Source organism: Micromys minutus (genome assembly GCF_963924665.1).
Source record: "Micromys minutus genome assembly, chromosome: 16".
Classification (NCBI taxonomy): Eukaryota; Metazoa; Chordata; class Mammalia; order Rodentia; family Muridae; genus Micromys; species Micromys minutus.
In genome coordinates, this window is record NC_137985.1 from 33,727,023 (window position 1) to 33,744,159 (window position 17,137).

At 37.1% G+C, this 17,137-nt stretch overlaps 1 protein-coding gene across 1 annotated transcript; it reads left to right on the plus strand.

Annotated features, from left to right (window-relative positions):
* Positions 1-9,694: 9,694 nt before the first annotated feature.
* Positions 9,695-10,630, plus strand: LOC308431114 (olfactory receptor 10G7-like; the record flags this gene model as incomplete). The annotated part of the gene is made up of 1 exon (XM_080930478.1): positions 9,695-10,630. One exon carries the CDS (start codon positions 9,695-9,697, stop codon positions 10,628-10,630), a length of 936 nt encoding a protein of 311 aa, XP_080786604.1.
* Positions 10,631-17,137: the final 6,507 nt, after the last annotated feature.

A 17,137-nucleotide genomic window follows, 5' to 3' on the forward strand; every position in this document is an offset into this window, starting at 1 on the left:
TCTGTCCTCGCCTTGGACGTGGAGCCCCCTGATTGGTTGAAACTCATTAAGCCCTATGATGCCACGGGAGAGGCAGAGCTCAAGGAGTGGAAAGTTACCCAGCACGTGCGCACATGACTTGTTTACTGCTAACTCCAGCCAGATGTCAGCGCCATCTTGTAATGGAGAATGTGCAGGCAGCGCCCCACATCTCCCCCTATCTTTTATTCTTTAAGCAAAGTAGGACACCCATATTAGAAGGGCGGAGATAGAAGTCAAATCCTCATTAAGGTGTATAAAGACCATGTATAGGAGTAACCGCTAGATTTTTTGTAGCCCGTAGTACTCTTGACCTATCACTCTGCCGTTTTTCTGAGGGAGGGACACTGGGGCAGGCAACCCTCATGCAAAATGACATACCGCCCAGAGATACCCCACGACAAGGGGCTCTCAGTGCGATGCTTTGCTCGGCATCCCTCATGGGCTGCTCAAACCAGACACTCTAATCCTGTGCAATGAACCGAAGTTCTAGGAGTGCAAGAGCTGTCCGGCCGTCGACCTACTATAATCCACCATACAGACAAACTCAAAGGAAAATCCACATGGTCATCTCACTAGATGCTGAGAAAGCATTTGACAAAATTCAACACCCCTTCATGATAAAATTCTTGGAAAGAACAGGAAACCAAGGCCCATACCTAAACATAATAAAAGCAATATACATCAAACCAACAGCCAACATCAAACTTAACAGTGGAAAATTTGAAGCAATCCCACTAAAATCAGGGACTAGACAAGGCTGCCCACTCTCCCCCTACTTATTCAACATAGTAATGGAAGTCCAAGCTAAAGAAATTAGAGAGCAAATGGAAATCAAAGGGATATAAATTGGAAAGGAAGAAGTAAAAACAACACTGTTTTCAGATGACAGGATAGTTTACATAAGTCACCCCAAAAATTGCACCAGAGAACTTCTATAGCTGACAAACAAGTTCAGCAAAGTGCCTGGATATAAAATTAACTCAAACAAATCAGTAGCCTTCCTCTAATCAGGGGACAAACATGCAGAGAAAGAAATAGGGGAAAGTTACCCTTCACAATAGTCACAAACAATGTGAAATACCTTGGTGTAACTCTAACTAAGCAAGTGGAGGACCTGTATGACAAGAACTTCAGATCTCCAAAGGAGGAAATCGAGGAATATCTCAGAAAATGGAAAGATCTCCCGTGATCATGGATTAGAAGGGTCAACATTGTAAAAATGGCCATCTTACCAAAAGCAATCCACAGATTCAATGCAATCCCCATTAAAATTCCAGAACAATTCTTCATAGAGTTGGAAAGAGCAATGTGCAATTTCATCTGGAGTAACAAAAGTCTTAGAATAGCGAAATCCATCCTGAAAATCAAGAAAACATCTGCGGGAATCACTATCCCTAACCTTAAGGTATATTACAGAGCAATTGTGCTAAAAACTGCATGGTATTGTTACAGAAAAAGGCATGAGGATCAATGGAATAGAATAGAAGATCCAGAAATGAGCCCTCACATATATGGTCACTTGATTTTTGACAAAGGACCTGTATATATTCAATGGAAAAAGGACAGCCTCTTCAAAAAAAATGGTGTTGGTCCAACTGGCACTCAGCATGCAGAAGAATCAAAACAGACCCTTTCTTATCTCCTTGTACAAAGCTCACATGCAAGTTGATCAAATATCTCCACATTAAACCAGGTACACTGAAATTATTAGGAGAGAAAGTAGGGAAAACCTTAGAACACATAGGCACAGGAGAAAATTTCCTGACCTGAACACCAATGGCTCGTGCTTTAAGGTCAAATATCGACAAATGGGATTTAATAAGATTGCAAAGTTGCTGTAAGGCTAAGGACACTGCAAAGAAAACAAAAAGGCAGCCAACAGATTGGGAAAAGACTTTACCAACCCCATATCAGATACAGGCCTAATATCCAAGGTATACAAAGAACTCAAGAAGTTAGACACCATAGAATCAAACAACCCTACTAAAATGGGGTACAGAGCTAAGCAAAAAGTTCTCAATTGAGGAATATTGAATGGCTGAGAAGCATCTAAGGAAGTGCTTAACATCATTACCATCAGGGAAATGCAAATCAAAACAACCCTGAGATTTCCCCCTCACACCAGTCAGTATGGCTAAGATCAAAAATTCAGATGACAGCAGATGCTGGCAAGGATGCAGAGAAAGAGGAACACTCCTCCACTGTTGTTAGGGTTGTAAACTGGTAATCAGTCTGGCAATTCCTCAGTAAATTGGACATAATATTACCTGAAGACCCAGTTATTCCACTTCTGGGCATATACTCTAGAGAAGCTCCAACATACAACAAGGACACATGCACCACAATGTTCATCGCAGCCCTATTCATAATAGCCAGAAGCTGGAAGGAACCCAGATGTCCTTCAGTAGATGAATGGATACATAAATTGTGGTATATTTACACAATGGAGTACTACTCAGCTAGCGGAAACAATGAGTTTATGAAATTCATAAGAAAATGGATGCATCTAGAGAATATCATCCTGATTGAGGTAACCCAGTAACAAAAGAACCGACATAATATGAAGCCACTGCTAATTGGATACTAACCCCAGAAAGCACTGAACACCTCAGAAACAACTCACAGACTATATGAAGTTCAAAAAAAACATTATTCTTAATCTGGACACACCAAGATAACTTTTGATTGAAAATCTACTTTATTCAATATTAGAATGGCCACTCCAGCTTGCTTCTTGGCGCCGTTTGCTTGGAAGGTTTTTTTCCCAACCTTTTACTCTGAGATAGTGTCTGTCTTTGTCTCTAAGATGAGTTTCCTGTATGCAGCAAAATGCTGCTTTCTGCTTATGTAACCAGTCTGATAGCCTATGTCTTTTTTTTAGTAAATTGAGTCCATTTATGTTAACAGGTATTAAGGAATAGTGGTTGCTGTTTCCTGCTATTTTTGCTTTTAGAAGTAGAATTGTGCCTGTGTGTCTTTCTTCTTTTGGTTTTCTTGCTTAGGTATTTTTCTGTTGTTACTAGGATGTAGTTTCCCTCCTTGTATTGGGTTTTCCACCTATAATTTGTTGTAGTTCTGGGTTTGTGGTCAGGTATTGTGTAAATTTAGCTTTGTCTTGGAATATTTTGCTCTCTCCATTTATAGTGATTGAGAGTTTTGCTGGGTATAGCAGTTTGAGCTGACACTTGTGTTCTCTTAGGGTCTGCATGATGTCTGTCCAGGGTCTTCTAGCTTTCATAGTCTCTGTTGAGAAATCGGGTGTGATTCTGCTTAGTCTGCCTTTATTTGTTACATGACCCTTTTCCCTTACTGCTTTTAGTATTCTTTCTTTGCTTTTGTCACTTGGCATTTTGACTATTATGTGTTGGGAGAAATTTCGTTTCTGGTCCACTTTATTTGTAGTTCTGTAGGCTTCTTTTATGCTCATGGTCATCTCATTTTTAAGGGTAGGGAACATTTCTTCTATCATTTTTTGAAGATATTTACTGTGCCTCTTAGTTGATATTCTTCTCCCTCTTCTATTCCTATTATTCTTAGGTTTGGTCTTCTCATTGTGTCCTGGATCTCCTGGACATTTTGGGTTAGGAGCTCTTTGATTTTTGCATCTTCTCTGACTGTTTTGTCTATGTTTTCAATGTTGTCTTCGTCCCCCGAGATGTCTCTTGTAGTCTGTTGGAGATGCTTCCATCTGTTACTCCTGATTTCTTTTTTAGATTTTCTACCTCTAGGGTTGTCTCTTTTAGTGTTTTCTTTATTGTTTCCATTTCCATTTTAAATTCCTTCTTGCATTGTTCCATCTTTTTGTTTCTGTTTTCCTCTAGTTCTTTGAGTTCTTTGAGTGTTTTTCCTGTTTCCTCTTTAAAAGCTTCTATTTCTTTATGCTTTTCCTTTAGTTCTTGTTTAAGGATCTCTATCATCATCTTGAGATATGATTTTGGGTCTGAGTCTTCTTTTTCTGGAGTGTTTTGTATTTCACTGTTTGCTGTGATGGGAGAGCTAGGTTCTAGTATTTCCAGGATGTCTTGGTTTCCCTGGGGTGTCTTTTTTCACTTTCCTCTTGCCTTCTTGTTTTCTGGGATTATATGTGGTCTTGTTGTCAGTGATTGGTTCTTGTCGCTCCCTTAAACTGACCTGTGTCCCTGGATCTTCACTGTTCCTGGTGGCAGATGGCCTGAGCACCTGTTCTGCATGCATGGGACACTGTCTGGAATCAGACACCCTAAGGCAGGGTTCCTGCTCCCCTGAACCAATCCTGGTGGGCCCACTTTCTTTGTACTCGGCACAGACCTCTCTGCTCCCCAGCTACTCGGAGTACCATCTCATCAGGCCTGTGTCCCTGGATCTTTGCTGTTCCTGGTGGCAGATGTCCTGAGCTCCTGTTCTGCATGCAGGGGCCACCAGTTGGAAACAGACACCCTAAGACAGAGTTTTGCTCCCCTGAATCAATTGGGGGGCGCACTTTCTGCACGCTCAGCACAGACCTCTCTGCTCCCTGGCTACTCGGAGCACTGTCTCACCAGAAAACTGCACATTTTAATGACATAAAATAGTAATGCCTTTAAAAGGTAATCTTGCATTCCAGTCTCCATCTGTGCCCTGGAGTAAACCCTGTAGCACAGCTAAACATAGTAAAAGCAATATACTTTAAACCAGTAGCCAACATCAAACTTCAAGAGAAACGTAAAGTAACCCCACTACAATCAGGGTCTAGACAAGGCTTCCCGCTCTCCCTACAGTACTTGAAGTCTATCCAGAGCAATTAGACAACAAAAGGAGGTCAAAGGGATACAAAGGAAGAAGTCATAGTACTACCTGAAGACCCAGCTACTCCACTCCTGGACATATACCCCAAAAATGTTTTAATATATAATAAGGATACGTGCTCCACCATGTTCATAGCAGCCTTATTTATGATAGCCAGAAGATAGAAAGAACCCAGATGTCCTTCATTAGAGGAATGGATACAGAAATTGTGGTATATATACACAGTGAAGTACTACTCAGCTATTAGAAACAATGACTTTACAAAATTCCAAGGCAAATGGATGAAACTAGAGAATAATATCCTGAGTGAGGTAACCAAGTCACAAAAGAACACACATGATACACAATCACTTGTAATTGGATACTAGCCCTAGAAATCTCTGAATACCCAAGAAACACCTCTCAGATCATATAAAGCTCAAAAAGAAAGAAGGCCAAAATATGGAAGCCTCAGTTCTTAAAAAAGAAAGAAAAAGAAAAAGGAAAAATGTGTATTCATCATATATTACTATGTAACAAACTTTGTGATCTGCAATATTTTTATTAAAAAATTAATTAATAAAAAATTAATTAAATAAATACAAAACAAGGTAATTATTGAGGCATTTAATCTGATACATGCCTAGAGTTTAGATATTCATGAGTTTGAAAGTTCTGAATTAAGTCAAACATATCAGATATTAAAAAAGTTGTGTATCACCATATAAAAATATCACTATTTGCAGATGATATGATAGTATACTTATATGGTCCCAAAAATTCCAACAGAGAACTAAAACTAATAAACAACTTCAGCAAAGTGGTTAGATATAAAATTAGCTCAAATAAATCAGTAGCTTTGCTCTACTCATAGGACAAATAGGTTGCAAAAGAAATTATGGAAATAACACACTTTCCAATATTCACAAACAATATAAATTGCCTTACTGTGACTTTAAACAAAAAAGTGAAAAATCTGTATGACAAGAGCTTCAAGTCTCTGAGGAAAGAAATCAAATTGATCTCAGAAGATGGAATTCTTTTTCATGCTCATTGGTTGGCAGGATTAATATAGTAAAAATTGGTCATCTTTCTGAAAGCACTGTACAGGTACAATCCAATCCCTATAAAAATTCCAACTCAATTCTTCATAGAGTTAGAAAAAGCCATTTGAAAATTCATTTAGAACAACAAAAAAAAACCCCACAATAGTGAAAATGGTTCTCAACAGTAAAACAACTTCTAAGGTAATTACCATCTCTAGCCTCAGTGTATTACTGTGCAATAGTGACTGAAAACTGTATGATATTTCTATAAAGACAGGCATGCAGACCCAGAAAAGAAGCCACATACCTATGATCACTTAATCTTTGACAAAGGAGCTAAAGACATCCAGTGGAAAAAAGGACAGAATTTTCAACAAATGGTTCTGTTCAACTGGCAGACATCATGTAGAAGAATGCAAATTGACCCATTCCTATCTCCTTGTCCAAAGCTCAAGTCCAAGTAGATCAAGGTCCTCCACATAAAACCAAATACACTGAAACTAATAAATAAGAAAATACAGAAGAACCTCAAACACATGGGCATAGGAGAGAATTTCCTGAACATAACACCAATGAATTATGCTCTAAGATCAGCAATCAACAAATTGAACGTCATGAAATTGCAAAGCTTCTTTGAGGCAAAGGACACTGTCAAGAGGACAAAACAGCAAACAACAAATTGGGAAAAGATCTTTACCAATTCTACATCTGATAGAGTGCTAATATCCAATATATACAAAGAATTCAAGAAGTTTGACTGCAGAGAAACAAATAACCCTATTAAAAATGAGGTTCAGAGCTAAACAAAGAATTTTCAACTGAAGAATATCAAATAGTTGGGAAGCACCTAAAGAAATATTCAACATTCTTACTCATCAGAGAAATGCAAATCAAACGACCTTTAGATTCCACTTCATACCAGTCAGAATTTCTAATATAAACTCAGGTGACAGAAAATGCAGGTAAGTTTAGAGGAACTCTTTTTCACTGTTAGTATTATTGTAAACTGGTACAAGCACCTTGGAAGTCAGTCTGGCAGTTCTTCAGAAAATTGGACATATTAATACCTGAGGGACCAGCTATACAACTCCTGGGCATATACCCAAAAGATATTCCAACATATAACAAAGACTCATTGTATGTTGGTGTGTATGACATTGTGCACATGTCATTGTGCACTTGTGGAGGTCAGAAGACAATTTTTTGGTTAGTTATTTCCATCTTATGTAGGTCCAAATAGAATCCAAATTGGGCCATCATGGGTGTGCAGTAAGCACATTAACCTACTGGACATTTTGCCTCCCTGAGTGCAGATTTATTGATTCTCACCATATTAGAAAGAAGAGCCTAAAAACTGGATAATTCTTTTCTTATTATAAAAATATCAAAGTCATCCAATGTAATCTTTGAGGTCTCCTTGAGAGAAAACCTATACTTACCAGAATATACATTTATTATGAGTCCTGGATCCCAAAATTGTGCATTTCATAAACGACAATGAAATAAGTTAAGTAAAACCAAATTTACACTAATTATTAAAATAAACATTCTACAAAAGTGTAAAGTTTCACATGGATCAAATATGTCTTAAGTTGTACACCCAGTGTTAGAAAATTGAGTGTTTCAATGTGTTAATTGTCATAAATGTTAGTTTAAGGGACTTTCAGTTCTCAAATCAATTCCACAGAGAGGAATATTACCCATTTAACAATACTGACATTACTTTTAACAAAGTGTTGGCTTTGGCTTGTTTTATATTTTCATGAGGACTCTTTCCATAGTAGCTAAGAAGTGTATTAATTCCAGAAGAAAACGTCTTCTGAATGATTCCAAAAAAAACATTTTTGTTTCATTAATTCATGTAAAAATAAAAAGCAAAAGCACCTTCACCAAAAATGTAAACTTATTTTACATTTAAAGAAGGAATAAAGGCAAAAGTCTTAGAGAAATCTCAGTGCCAGAAAATGTGAGGTATCATTCATTCCTGGACAAAAGCTTACAAACCTGCAATGCCCTGGAGAGGAGGAGCTTAATTAAAAAGATGAGTCTCTAGGAGGGACTACAGTCAAATGTCCTTGGAGCACAGAAGGGTTAAAGAGTCATCAGAGGGACTGGGAGCCTCTATAGAGACTTTCCCCCAAGGGAATAAAAGCTCCCTTTTGAAACCAAAGAAGAAATCAAGGAGGGGTGTTGAACATTCAATGCAAAACTCTGGAAGCTAGATTTCGGTGGTTAATCATTACATTTTGGCAAAATAAAAAAGGTTAAACAAATGATAGTACATCAAAGCAGAACCAGCTTGCACACATGGATTTGTCTAGAATTCTTAATATTTGTGATGATGTTGAAATAGTCCTACTGATGAAGAATCTAAAGCCAAATTCTTATCTCCTGAGCTATCAACCCGAATCCTATGCTCTGGTTCAAAAGGTTCTTGTTTTATACTTTTTTCCTCTGTGTTTTAACCATGAGGGGGAAGAACTGTTACAGGTCAAGGATACAAAGGTTCTTTAAACATTAATGTCTTCCTTGAGATCCAAAGAAGACCTCCATAATTGGTAAGTAGGCAAAATTGTCTAAGCTCAGTACTTCATTCCTGGCTGGTAACATTGGAAATTCTACAATATATTCTGGTGGAACTCTTACATGCTTCAGTTTCTTTTTTTAAAGATGGTTTCCATTGTTTTAATTTTGACTTAGCTAACATTGTGTGTTTTAATAAAAGTCCATTATATAATGCATAAGTTAATTAAGTTCTTTCTCTGTACATCATAGCATTTCACTGCTGAGCATTCAACCTAACTCCAGCTGACTTACACACAGGAAAAGGCTGCTTCTGATAAAGAGGCAAGGAAAAAAAAGTGCAGAGGTGTCTTAAGCACTGGGTAAGTGATACTCCTTTTAATTGGCTTGGTTTAGATCTCTAGCCAGATTTTCGTTTAGCTTCTGATACTTTTTTATACTATTTATATTTAAGTATATTATTAATAGGAACCCAGTCTGCTCTTTGAAAAACACATTAATTCGTGTCTCATAAACATCTTTCCATCAACAAAAATAATTTCAGACTATATATAGAGAGAGTTTGAGGGTCTGGATTACAAAGCATTTTGTATTTTTCTATTTCACTCCAACCTGATACTCAAAAATGACTCAATGTTTTGTTTCTTCACAACTGAAACAATTTTTAAGAGCATATTAAAATGCAGGGAACATTTGGTGATGCTTCCATAAACACTAACTCAAAGTCCTAGATTAATAAAATAAATAAAATAAATGTGCTCACATCATCACTGTGCTGGTTTCCAATGCTTCATATGAGCAGATACTCAGAACACAAGGAAAAAGGGCAGGCACTTAACAACGCAATAACAGTGCAAACCCATGCTTTCCTCATATCCACTGCTGACCAGATAGCATCTACAATCCAGGAGAAAAGATGCTATAAAATCTTCATCTAGATGTGTTTATTTAATGATCAAAGAGAAAAAGAATAGATGATTGTGTGTGTGTGTGTGTGTGTGTGCGCGCGTGTGTGTGTGTGTGTGTGTGTGTGTGTGTGTGTGTGTTTGCAGGCAAATGATGAAAAAGAAAAGGCTATTTGAATGGAGGTTAGTGCTGGAAGAAGGTTATTAGCACTAGGTATTATTTGAACACATTTTCTCAAATTTTACAAAACAAAGAATACTTAAGTTACTCTTCTTGTTGAAAGTCAACCACTTCATATACATTTAGCATTCTTCTGTTATGGCTAACAGGGGTATGACTGGAATAAGGAAGCAACCATTCCTTTGGACTGGGGTTTCTATATAATATATAGAGAATAATTTCTATTTTGTGTGCTCCATCAGTGAAAATTCAATGGCCATAATCCATATGAAGAAATGTTAAATGGGAGCACAGTGACCACATTCTTCCTCTCAGGTCTGCCCCACCCACCAGCTCTGGACACCATGCTTTTTGGAATCTTCCTTGTGATTTATGTTCTCACTGTGTTGGGAAACCTTCTCATCCTCATGGTGATCAGGGTGGATTCCCGCCTCCACACACCCATGTACTACTTCCTCACCAACCTCTCCTTTATTGACATGTGGTTCTCCACAGACACGGTGCCCAAGATGCTGATGACTTTGTTGTCTCCAGGGGGCGGGGCTATCTCCTTCCACAGCTGTGTGGTACAGCTCTACTCCTTCCACTTCCTGGGCAGCACCGAGTGTTTCCTCTACACAGTCATGTCCTATGATCGCTACCTGGCCATCAGTTACCCGCTCAGGTACAGCAGCATGATGAGCGGGAGAGTCTGTGCCCTCTTGGCGGCAGGAACTTGGCTCACTGGTTCCCTGCACTCTGCTGTTCAGACCACACTGACCTTCCGTTTGCCCTACTGTGGACCCAACCGGATCCAGCATTATTTCTGTGATGCACCACCTATCCTCAAGCTGGCCTGTGCAGACACCTCAACCAATGAGATGGTCATCTTTGTGAACATTGGGGTGGTGGCTGCGGGCTGCTTTTTTCTAATTTCTCTGTCCTATGTGTCCATCGTCTGCTCCATCCTGAGGATCCGCACTTCAGAGGGCCGACACAGAGCTTTCCAGACATGTGCGTCACACTGCATCGTGGTCCTCTGTTTCTTTGGCCCTGGTCTCTTCATCTACCTGAGGCCAGGCTCCCGGGATGCTGTGGATGGAATTGTGGCTGTTTTCTACACTGTGCTGACACCCCTACTCAACCCTGTTGTGTACACCCTGAGGAACAAGGAGGTAAAGAAAGCACTGATGAAAATAAGATATGGCTCTGTGTCTACTCGGGATAAGTAATCAAGTAAGGATGAGTACACTTAACATCTGCAACATCTGTTTAAACTGTGCTTCTGATGTGACCATGAGACTTTCAAAGAGCCAATCAAATGCAGAGTCCTAATTTTTAATGAAGTGACTGATAAATTTTTTCCTCAGTAAATACTTATAAGAACCTGTCTCAGCAGAAAGACCACACTCCTGCCTTGCTTTTCTGTTCTGAGGAATATGTCAGAGAAACAACTGATTGTTACTACTTTTCAAACGTTTTCCAAAGTTTGCAATCCAATGTGATTTTCTTGCAATATTTTTTTCTCAATTGAAATAGGACCTTCAGGAATCTTCTTTTTTGTATGTTTAAACATTTATATATATATATATATAACCGTCACTAAATGACATAGTATATTTAGAAGAAACGAACATTTTAGAAAACTCAACAAAACAGTTTATTTTCCCAATCAGTCTTTGCTTCCTTTCATGAGCTAAAATTATATATGTCTTTACTTTTCTAATATTTTGAAAACCAAGGCTTTGAGAGTAAACATATGTCTGTAAATGGGACATATACATCGCATGCTTTCTCTTGGTTACTGATAATAGCGATCAGCTGTCTTTCTGTAAAAATTTCTTGACATTGTGTTCAAAGTGTCTATTTCAGAAATTTTTAATTTTACTCTGTATAAAAATAAAACAGGCATTACATGTAAAAATAAAACAAATATCCTTAGGCAAAAAAATCAAAGGTATTCATTGATTTTATTCTTCAACTTATAGAAATTTATAGATTCTCAATATAATTATGTTATTTTCACAATCCACATTTGTTTAGACTTAAAGTATACAGTGTACTTTGGATACTTTCTAGGAGGTAAAATTTGCACAATAAACCCCACAATTAGTTATAGATAGATAGATAGATAGATAGATAGATAGATAGATAGATAGATAGATAGATAGATAGGTAGGTAGATAGATAGGTAGGTAGATAGGTAGGTAGGTAGATAGATAGAGATGGTAGGTGAATTGTTTTTTTTTTTTCATGTTTCATCACATCCTCTTAATGCAATACATGCCCGTATGCCTAGCAGATGAAGAAGGTGGAACTGGAAAACTAATTTGGCATGTGCCTAGACTTCTAAATATTTGTTTCTACTACATCTCAGAGGTACTTGACAAAGAGCATCCTACTGTGCTAGCTTGTCATGGCTTCCTCAAGTAAGCTGTGACACTGTGCTGAGAAAAAATATTCTCCTAACTGTGGTAACATGGCACACATCAATCATAATAAAGTAATGTCCTATGCGCAAGGGTTGGCAGTAACAAGGGCCAGTTTGCAAAGTCTAAAGCAAATGTGCAGAAATACTTAAATCTTGACTGACATTGATTCTAATTCAAATGTCTACTATCACACTGGTATTTTATTTGTGATTGTTGTGTGTTCATTTCTTGTGAGATAACAGCTCATGACTCAGTTCTCCAGCCACAGTTTGTAAGTTACAGCTGTGAACAACAAGCGTGTGCCCAATAACTATGACTTAGTAGATAGCACTCTCTTTGAAAATGTCTCCCTGATTTACTAGGAAGAGGATAAGATATGTTTTTGTTTTATCAGTGTTTCCCACAGTGTGAAAAATGTTAAGTCACACTGTAAATTTCCTAGTTAACCTCTTATGGCAGCCCAGCTAGAACCTCCTTCTGGTCGACTTACAGACACAAGCAACAGTGGCTTTCTGACCAGTTGACACAGTTCCCCGTAGACTTACGTATCTCATCTAGACATTGAGATTATTAAGGAATAAAAAGAAATGTAGAATTTTCTCCCAGAAAGCACTGATTGTAGCCCTGGTCCATATTGGCATGTCAATTGTTGTTACCATTGCTAAAGCAACCATACTTCTGAGATTTATGGTGGCAGCTTCTCTGCCACATCTGACTCTAGCAACTGACTCTGTTCAGATCCACAGCCACATTAATTTTAATGGGAAAATTTGGGATTTTTTTTATTCTCTGAATATTAATCATCTATCAAATACAGCTGGCAATGATCCTCTCCAATCTTTGGCTTCATCTTCATTCAGTTGATTGCTTCCTTAACTATACTGGTGATGTTTAAATTTATAATGAACCACTTGTTGATTCTTATAAATGGAGCTCTATTCCAAAAGTCTTGTTGAGGGGTGGTTCTGATGTTTTGATCAGGAATCTGTGTGTGAACACTAAAGGTCCTATTCTTCAATTGGTTCTTAATCAATAAAGATGTTAGCAGCCAATGGAAGAGGAGAAACTCCAAGGTTCCCAGAGGAAGGCTAGTAGATGCAGGAGGAGAAAAGAGATTTGGCATTCTTCAGAGAGATAGAGAGCTACCATCCATGTGAGATCTATGGTAGGTGGCCATTGGCCACTTCCCAAACTGGACCCGATACAGTAGCAGGCCTGAGATCAGAAATGCAATTAAGGTAAGGGCAGATTTGGGGTGCTAAGCAAGAGGAAGGTGACCAGGCAACTAAGCTGAGGGAAGACTTAGAGATGTTGAGCTCGGAGTGAAGGTAAGGGCAAAGGGCATATCAGCTGTAGGAGGCTTAGAATTACATGGTCATTTAGCTAAAAATCATACTAAAAATAAGCTACTGTGTGTTTCTTTCATCCACAGATCCAAGGAAACCAGAAAAGGGTTTGTGATAGCACAGTCTGCCTAGTGATTAAAGCAGGGTAGTAGAAACTACATGCTACAGTCCTGTTTTTACACCTAAGCTTTATAAGGTACTGAATTTTGGCTTATACACACACACACACACACACACGTTAATTTTTAAGATTATAATATAATTGCATCAGCTAACCCTTCCCTTTCATCCATCCAACTTCTCCCCTCTATAACTAATTCTTCCTTTAAAAATCTATGACCTCTTTTGTTAACTGTTCTTCTATATAATATATATTATAAACAATATATGCTACACACACACACACACACACACACACACACACACACACACACACACACACATATATATATATATATATATATATATATATATATGCACAAATGTCTCACTCCATATGTTGTGTGATTCTGTTTTTATTTCTAGCTATTTTGTATTGGATGACCACTTGGTGTCCTCTTTCCTAAGAAGGAGAATTTTTCTTGCTCTCAGTATTACTTAGCTAACCATAATTCTTTGTATAGGGTTGAGGCCTTATGTGCATTTCCCCTTCCATATTAGTATATCTATTGCTGTCCATTATCAATCATATGTTATTGATGTTGGTATGGATTTACCATTAATGTCCTTTTATATGTTGAGCTACATTCTGTCTTTCTTTAAGAATTTTGTTGTAACATCCTGTGGACTTTGTCAAAAGATTTTTCTGCATTTATTGAAATGATTAAATAATTGTGTATTTTTTTATTTTAGTTCCATATATATGAAAAGTGTATATATATATATATGAAAGGTATATATATGAAAAGTATGTATATATATATATATAAGTATATATATATATATATGTATATATATATATATATATATATATATATGAAAGTATTTTACTGAGGATTTTTGAAATCTATGTTTATAAAGAATATTGGCCTATAAGTCTTTTCTTTTATTTTTAATGTGTTTTATCTGGTTTGGGTATTAGAGCAAAACTGGTTTTGCAGAAAGAGTTTTTTTGATTTTCTTTTCAATAATTTAAGAAGTGTTGGTTACAGATCTCTTTGAAGCCTGGTAGAAAACTACAGAGAGTCCATCCAAGTCTGGGCAGTTTTTAGTGCAGTATGTTTTATTACTGTTTTGAGCTCCTTGTTTGTTATGGGTCCTTTCAGGTTACTGATTACTTCTTCTTTTCATGTTAGAATGTTTCTAAAAGCAACAAAAATCCTTTTGTTGTTTCTTGTTTAACTTAATAAAGTACAGGTTAACAAAGTACTCATAATATTTTGAATTTCTTTGTTGTCTGTCAGAATGTTTCCCTGTTCATTTCCGATTCTGTTCACTTGAATCCAATCTTTCTCTCTTTTGATAAGCTGGGCCAAGGGTTTGTTATCTTTTTATTAAGGCAGCTTTTAGATTTGTTGATTCTGTGTGTTGTTTTCTGTGTTAATTAAGCTCTGCTCTTCTGTTATGTCTTCCTGCCTGCTAGATTTATGTCTGGTTTGTTTTTGTTTATCCAAATTCTTGAGTTGTATGATTTTCTTCATGCTCTCAGGTTTTTTTTCTCTTTTTAAAATTACTTCCATTTTTTTTCTGATTTCTCTCTGACGATACATATTATTTTCTCTCCTTCAAATCCTCCTAGATCTTTTCAGATTTTTCTTTAATGTAAGCATTTGGAGTTATGAATTTTTCTCACGGGCTCTTATAAGTTGCCCCCGTGTTGTTGTTGTGGTGGTGTGCTTTCGTTTTCATTTATTTTCGTGTTATTTATATAGTGTTGATACCTTATTATCCATTTATCATTTAGTAATGTGGTATTCACTCTCCAGAGGTTCGTGCAATTATTCGAGGGTTTTTTATTATTGATTATTGTGGACAGGTAGGATATATGGAGTAATTTTATTTACCAGCATGTGTTGATATTTCTTTTGTGATCCAGTATTATGAGCACTTTAAGAAACTCAGGAGTCTATGCCAGTGCATGATCTGCGTGACCTAAGCTAGGCCTGGGAATGTACAGATCTAGTTTCCTAATTTTTTAAAAGATATATGTTGATATCTCATAATTATATTTTTACATGTTTACTTTCTAAATAAAAGTACCACTGGCCCATCTTTGTAACTAGGGACATCTCTATACCAGGGTGGCTGTAGCTTTCTGTATTTCCAAAATTTGGAGTTAGTAACAGCTGAGGGTATATGAAAAGCATTCCAGCCTCCACTCTGTTGAGAGAGAAAACATAGATGTAGAGTGTGCAAGGCAAAGCTCTCGTTTTCTGCAATAGAGTGAACTAAATATTACCTGTGTCCTATAAACATGTCCTATGAGCATTCCTTGCTCATCATTACCTGCTCAGGTATAGCAAGCAGTTTGACAAGTGGGAGCACTTGGCTCAGAGGGTTCCTTAAGTTTTCTGTCCAGACAGCACTGATCGTATGCTGCTCAAAATATGAACCCAGACAGTTGTCCTTGTGACTTGCTGCCCATCCTCATGTTGACCTATATAGACACACAGACTCCTTGGCTTCCCTTATTAAGGTAATAAAAGTTCAATGTCTTTATAGTCTGGGATACAGAACTATAAAGGAGAACTGCATTAGCATTATCACCTACCGTTTCTACACCGAGGAAGTGGGGGACTTCACAAGAATGATGATAGCACAGTAAGAAACTGAATTGATGTTAGTATTTAAAATTAAGCATCTTGCGGAGAAAGAGGAACACTTCTCCACTGTTGGTGAGTTGTAAACTGATACAACCACTCTGGAAATCAGCCTGGAGGTTCCTCAGAAAATTGGACATAGTACTACCTGAAGATCCAGTTATTCTACTCCTGGGCATACACCCCAGAGAAGCTCCAACATATGACAAAGACACATGTACCACAATGTTCATTGAAGCCCTATTTATAATAGCCAGAAGCTGGAAAGAACCCAGATGTCCTTCAGTAGATGAATGGATACAAAAATTATGGTATATTTACACAATGGAGTACTACTCAGCAATCAGAAAAAATGACTTAACTAAATTCTTAAGAAAATTGATGCATCTAGAGAATATCAACCTGAGTGAGATAACCCAGTCACAAAAGAATAGACATAATATGCAGCCACTGATAATTGGATACTAGCCCCAGAAACCCCTGGACACCCCAGAAACAACTCACAGACTATATGAAGCCAAATTAAAAAAAAAAAAAAAAAAAAAAAAAACAAAAAAACAACAAAGGCCAAAAAAAAGAAAATGAAAAACCATTATGTTTAATCTTTACACACCAAAAAAACTTTGACTAATTCCAGGTTACATCTTGTTTTACATGTCCTTTGTGCTCATTGTAACTAGTAAGATTTTAATGCAAACTATAAAAACTTTAATAAAATCAAGTAATGACAAAAATGTATTCATATACTTTTATGCAAAAATGCTTAAAATCTATACATTTATCTTTGTTTTTTAAAATAAAGTTGTTCAATTAAAAACAAGTAAATAAATAAATAAAGCATCTTAGATATAATATCTGATACATCCTTTTAGACATTCATATAAATGTAAAGAGGTTTTGGATCATGTTCACACGTTTTCGCCCCATCTAACACTTGGGTATTTGTCATATGCATCCCTTTCTTATGTTTGTAATGTCTTATTTTCAGTTTTATTAATGAACCACTGAGTCTAATCAGCACTGTTCTACAGCTATCGACTGAAGCATAGTCAACTTATGAGACACAAAGTTGTTGAGGAGAACTGACTTCCCTTTCCCAAGGAGGCATCAATTCTCAACAGCATATTAGCTTTCGGAATTTTATTCTGTTCCTTCTTGCTTGCATGAACGTTTAGTAGGTGGATTTTGTGAACCTCTTGTGT